General features: G+C 51.2%; 1 protein-coding gene across 3 annotated transcripts in view; it reads left to right on the top strand.

Annotated features, from left to right (window-relative positions):
- COLGALT1 (collagen beta(1-O)galactosyltransferase 1) overlaps positions 1 to 4390 on the top strand; it is a 17041-nt gene extending 12651 nt beyond the window's left edge. For 2 of the 3 annotated variants that reach the window (XM_025194175.1, XM_025194177.1), the window contains 2 exons: positions 2517 to 2724; positions 3705 to 4390. In XM_025194175.1, the coding sequence (XP_025049960.1) occupies positions 2517 to 2724; positions 3705 to 3959 (463 nt within the window). In that variant the 3' untranslated portion in view covers positions 3960 to 4390. Of the gene's footprint in view, positions 1 to 2516 lie in introns of all 3 variants that reach the window. The other variant, XM_025194176.1, reaches the window with a different exon arrangement.
- Positions 4391 to 6198: the final 1808 nt, after the last annotated feature.

Here is a 6198-nt window from a genome sequence, read left to right as displayed (position 1 = left end):
CCCCTGCTGCCTTAGCTAATAGAAATAATGGGTTATGGGCAGGGACAAGGGGATATTAGGCATTGTACTCTGAACTGAGAAGCTCACTTAACCACTTCAGGGATGCCCCACAGCTTCTCTCTTTGGTGAAGGAATCTGTGTCATCTATTAGCATCAGTAGGTTACCAGGGAACAGTTCCAATGTTCTCAAGTGAGAAACAAAATCTGACTTCTCCATTATAGTAAATGGACTTGATGCTGGGCATATTGCAGAGGCCTAAATAGCTTTTGCTCCTGTCAGCAATTTCCATGAAGAACGTTGGGTTGTTAACATTTTTCTTCAAATGTTTTTGGACTTTTGTTGGCGGAAAGAACCCCAAACTGTTTCAGTCTTCAGTACCCCTTAGAGTTTTCACCAAATGCCCATCGTGGGTGAGATCAGACATTTCCTGAAGAAGTTTCCATTTGAACAAAAATAGTATTTGTTGTCAATGCTCAGAAATCCTACTAGGTACTAGTTCTGCCATGAGCAGGCCACTGGAATTGCAGAGGCTGCTGGGTAACTTGCTTACTCTTGGGGAGCAGGAGAAGGGACACACTGTAGCCTATTCGTAGTTCCTTGGTTGACCCGAAAACCTTAATGACATGGCTTTAGAACAGGGGTGGGCAGAATGGTGGATCTGGCTAACAGCTGGACTCCATTTCCCAGCAGCCCCTGCCTGTGTTGCTGCAGCGGGCATCCGTGAAGACCGTAGAAGTGGCAGGGCAGTGACAGGGGGGCCAGGGTTTCCATGGAGACCAGTCCCAGCAGCACTGGCAGGGCATGCAGCTGGGTGGGGAGCTGCTCCGGGGCTTGGATCTCGCAGCAGTGACGGCATGGTCCAGAGCCAGGGCAGAGCTGTAATTCACTGCCTGCACGCCCCTGCCCAGGGCAGTCAGGCAGTGGCTCTGCCCCAGCTCCAGACCATGCTATCACTGCTGCAAAATCCTGGCCCTTGGAGCAATTCTCCACCCACTGCTTTGCCACTTCTGGGGTCTCCATGGAAACTGGCTGCAGGAACACAGTCGGGGGCTGCTGGGAAATGGAGTCCACCACAGTCCCAATCCGGCCCGCGAGTTGGATTTTGCCTGCCCCTGCTTTAGAACCTGCTGTTTTACTGATTTCTGGGAGTGAGCCTCTGATTGCCAGTCTCAGTGGTGGAAAGTTGGGATTCCCTACCTTTGTCAGTGAAAGCTGATGTGGGACGGTTAGGTCATTTTGCCCTCTGGTGTCAGTCTCTGGCATGGCAGTAAGTACCACCTGGCCTTTATGAAACCTCATCACAAGCCAGCTAGGTGAGATTCAGTTGGAGCTCACTGTAACAGGAGGGTGGGCAGGGTTGCCGTGCTCTCCCCTGCTGCCTCCTTTACCGTGCCAAGCTGCCAACTAGCACCCTCAAATTCTCGCCCGCCACGACTTTGATCTCATATATTTATTTTATAGGGAGGCTGCCTTTCGTCCTCTTGTCCACGGTTCCCCTGTTATCACTAGTTCCTTTCCTGTATTGGGTGTTCTGTACACCCCAGCCTTATGGGCTATGCGTGGCTCCAACCACCCCCGTACCACGCCCCAAGCCTCGCAGATGTAACTGACGTTGTTCGGTCTCCCTCTGTGCCCTCTCTCTTCCTCTGTGCCCTCGCTGGTGCTCGGGCTCTCTGCATCCCCATCACTCTCTGGGGCTGGGGTTCCCACACTGCTGTGGGTCCCCTGTGAGGCCTCCTCCGTCCCCTCTTAGCCTCACGCAAACCACCGGTAACAAACAGCAAATGAAACACAAGCCCCTGAGCTACAATGCAAACTCTAGCTGTCTGGCTATAACATTAATCCAGCCACCCCTAGGGTGCTCCATCCTTTACCAGTCTCCCACAGCTGATGCGTTCAGGGCTCTTCCCTCTCCTCGCTCAGGCAGAGAGCTCCTTCCCCTTTGTCTGCCAGCAGGGAACTGCCTCCGGGCCTCCAGCCTGTGATTTACATAGGAGCCAGGCCCTGGCCCTTCTTGGTCAGCTAACTAGGCAGGTGAGGGTCACTAGTTTCCTCTAGTTGCCTTAGCAACCGGCACCTGATGAGTTATCCTGGCTCTCCAAGTAGCAGGCACCTGAGTGAGTGTAGCAGGGCACTAAGACTTTGACAGTGAACTTGAAAAGCCTCAGACTTTGAAACGTTTTCTGCAGCTGCTGTTCTTTCAGAAGAAAGGTTCCAGGAAGATGATAGAGATGTGAAGGAATTATAGTATGCAAGAACAGGGGATTGGATTTGGGACTGGAGGATTTCCTGGGTCGTCATGTCTTTATGTGCATCATTCTTTTGAGAGTGGCTGGAGAGATTTGGATTGGAAGGCTGTGAGAGGTGTGCACTGTATGTGATTGTAATCATGTAGTGGGAAGATGAAGGGTGTCTCAAACAATTATAGGGTGGACAGAGGGACTGGGTTGGAGGATAAAGGTGGACTGAAGGGTGAAAGTAGTGGATATAGCCATGTTTTCTTCTTTCTGCACAGATCTGAGTACAAGAAGCATTTTGAAAACCGGAATTTGCTGGCCTTTTCAGTGGAACCACTTCTGATTTACCCCACACATTACACTGGTGACGATGGTTACATAAGCGATACCGAGACCTCGGTGGTTTGGAATAATGAGAAAGTAAAAACTGACTGGGACCGTGCCAAATCTCAAAAAATGAAAGAGCAACAGGAGCTGAAAAATGAGGCGAGGAACTCAGATGTGCTCCAGTCTCCTCTTGACAGTGCAGCCCGGGATGAACTATGACCAGAGCAGGCCCCTGACAGGGAAAGGAAAAAGGGACTGAGAGGTATAGGGTAGACGGCAGGAGGAGAGTTATAGTAGTAACATCGTTTTTGTGGGGATTACTGGGCTTTCCTTTCCTGTCCAAGGATATGATGGCAAAATAACTTACAGAAAAAAGCCCACAAGGGTTATGGTTGGAGCCCTACTGATCACTGCTGTTTTCAGACTGTAGGAGGGAGAATGCTGGAGGAAGTCAGGTTTGCCAGGCAAATTCATTTAGCTATTGACAGATCCATTGTGCGGCGGAGGTCTTCATACAGCCAGTCACTGTAATGGAGAAGTTTTATTCTTCAGTTTAGGAAATGGGTACCTGGTAGAAAATCTCTTTTCTTGCCTCTGTTGCCACATATGTGCATCTGCACTGGGAATCTCTCTCTTGACATTTGACTGTTCCTTTGGGGAAGAGGGCTGAAATGCAGGCAGATCCTGCAGATTCCAGGGAACAGTTTGGCCTAATATATAGCCTGAGGTCCCCTCTCTGTGTAAGACTTTTCTAGTTTTGTGAAATGTTTGGCTATGGCTTGAACTATGTTCTGCCTTCTTGCAAACAGCCCAAAGTGCCTAGAGAAGGAGCACAAGAAGTACTGATATCTCCTCTATTAAGCTCCATCTTGTACCTTAACTGAGTGCTGGCTTCTTAGCTCTGGAGGCTGAAGTGTATTTGCAGGATGGGCAGCAGTGGCACACAGCCCTTAGGCTGTCTAACCCTGATCTAGAGGAGCCTAGAGATGAGAGGGGGTCTGAGAACTGGTGAATCTTGAGTCTTTGCTTGGGTGGGTACTGTACTGATCCAGTCAGTTCTGCCTGGAAGAATAATTGAAAATACCTACAAAATGCTAAGAAATGTCTGTTTTTTTCCCCATGCATCTTCCACTGTACAGGCAGCTCAGATCCTCTGGGAAAGGTCTGGCCTGCCTTCTACAATGAGGGACTGCTGGTTTTTACTCTCTCTCCTGCTGTGGATAACCAAATACTCTCCTCCAGGTGGAGACTTGAGAAGAATACTTAGTTTGTCTTCCATGATGGGATGTAGGACCTGGGGACAGATGTCCAGATTTTGGTCGTGTTGTCATTTCATCTGTTTGTTGCCAACCTATTTCCTGGGTCACTTAAAGGACTCATGTTCTAGACAATGATTTGATCTCCAATTTTTGCTTCAGTTTTCCGCAGGGCTCTGGTAAAGCTTTCTGTGCACTGCCCCCAGTCCCCATGGCTTTTAGTAGGTTGCCTGTTTTTATTTTGTTTTTCATGCTTTTCCTTTTCTTTGGGTTATGAATCTTTGCAATGTTTCATGTTGGGTCACATGACAGAACTAGCTGAAATGTCGTTTTCTTTTCTGGGCTCATAAAAGGCACCTTGAGAGCAAAATCCTCCTTGCACTGAAATGCCCCCTGTTCTTCTCCTCTCCAGACCACTTCCTCCTTACAGCTTCTCACAAGAATTTCAGGTTTGAGTATCTCCTGCCTGTTTTTTTTTTAGGTATAATTTTGAAGCCAAAGCTCCTCTGGCCTTGTGTGAGTGATGCAGCTGGGAACAGAAGCTGCCTTTTAAAATAAAGTTTGAATTGAAATTCTCTACTCGGGTGTTGCAAATGATGGTGGGGAAGAAAAAGGGGCTTTGCTTGAAGCTGACAGCAGAGGGAGGTGGGGCAGGGTCAGTAGAGGTTGCTGGAGGGGGAAGGGACCCTGGGGGTCAAAAGCACGAGGCTGAGGACCCTGTAGACCTTGCTGCAGGGGGTACAGAGGCATTGCCCACACAGGCCTGGGGGTAGGTCTCATAGCAGGAGCCCTGAACCACCAACCATGGCATATATGCCCCCCTCCACCCTGGTAGAGACATGTGCAAAGGCCAGCCCAACTAGTGCCATACTGTGCATGTGCAACTTGGAGGGGACCAGCTGTGCAGTAGGACCTCCGCTGAACTTTCCCCGCACGTGCATACCTAATGTGTTTCCTCCACCCCCGCCCCCCCACCCCAGGTGGCACATGGGCAGAGGCCAGCTGGATGGGCACTACAATACACATGCATAATCAGGAAGGTGGGTCTTGCTGCATTGTGCATGAGTGACTGGACTGGGAGGGGTGGGTGTCCTCATGCCCTTGTGCAGTCTGCACCCCGTTCACTATGCATGGCCAGGTAAGAGCTCTCTATGCCTCCCAAGCCCACTTAGCCCGTTGACAGGGCCGCTCAGCCAGTCACAGCAGGAGGCAGGAGAGTCCAGTGTGCCCGGGCCTCAGAGTGTGCCACCAGACCAATGAGTGTTGCCATTAGCAAAGGGCCAGGACTGGTGTGGTCTGCCCTAGTCAGGTCCTTGTGGCCACAGCTGCCCCTGGGGATGGAGCTCTACCCATGGGAGTCACTGAGGCCATAGCTGGCACATGTGTTACTCCCTGCAAGGACTCCTAGTTCCTGGGGCTGCCTGTCTGCCCTACTCCCTGCACCCAGCACTGCACAGCCCAGGAAGGGAACCCTGCTCTGGACTGCACCACAGAAATGCCCCCCATGTACTGCCCCTGGTATCCCATAACCCTCACCCCAAACCTCCCCATGGAGAAACATCTGTGATCCCAGTGTGACCCCTTGACCCTGCCAGGTCCTCCCCAGCACCCATTCTGAAGCCCCAATGCTTATATTAGGGCTCCATGTGCAGCAGCTGCTGGGGGGCAGCCCTGGCCTGTGCACAGCCTCTGCACACGATGACGAGGTGCAATGCAGAGTGATGCTCAGATCTGGAGGCTCCAGTAGAACCAGAAGGTACAAGTCATTAGAAATGACAGGAGCTCGCAATACCAGACAAAAATTATACACACAAAAAGACAATATAACAAACCAAACTCCTCTCCCACCTATCCCACCTCACCCCACCTATTGCCACTTCCTACCACTGACCTAGGAGAGGGTCTCCATATCCAACACGTCACTACATAACCTCGTCACCATGTCCAGTAAAGAATGCAGTGCATTTCCCCATGTCCCCCCCTTCACCACCCAAACGGTGGGACTCCTCCACCTAACACCCATCCCTCCCTTATTGTCCTCCCCCAAGTCTGTGCCTGCCTCTCTCTCAGGGAGAGTAATATCTGCAGAGCATGCATCCACAAAGCAGGGGCAGCTGTGGAGAATACTTTCCTTCAGACCTCTGCCTGAAACACTGCTGAGTCCCCTATGTGCTTCGTGTCCAGCCTCGAGCACCCAGAGAGCAAAACCCTGGGCATTCCCTTTCCTCCCCCATGGAGGATTTGGCCAGCTGCCCACAGCTGATTCCAGGGGGCTGGCTCCACCTCTGCACCCCCCGGTTGCTGCAGGACAAGAGTAGGAGGAGAGGAAGCTTTGGAGCTCCCAGTACAACGTGGGGGATTTTACTTGCGACCCTCC

The sequence above is a fragment of the Alligator sinensis genome, unplaced genomic scaffold, assembly GCF_000455745.1.
Source record: "Alligator sinensis unplaced genomic scaffold, ASM45574v1 scaffold1145_1, whole genome shotgun sequence".
In the NCBI taxonomy this organism is placed as follows: Eukaryota; Metazoa; Chordata; order Crocodylia; family Alligatoridae; genus Alligator; species Alligator sinensis.
This window is presented reverse-complemented; position numbering and strand designations above follow the sequence as displayed.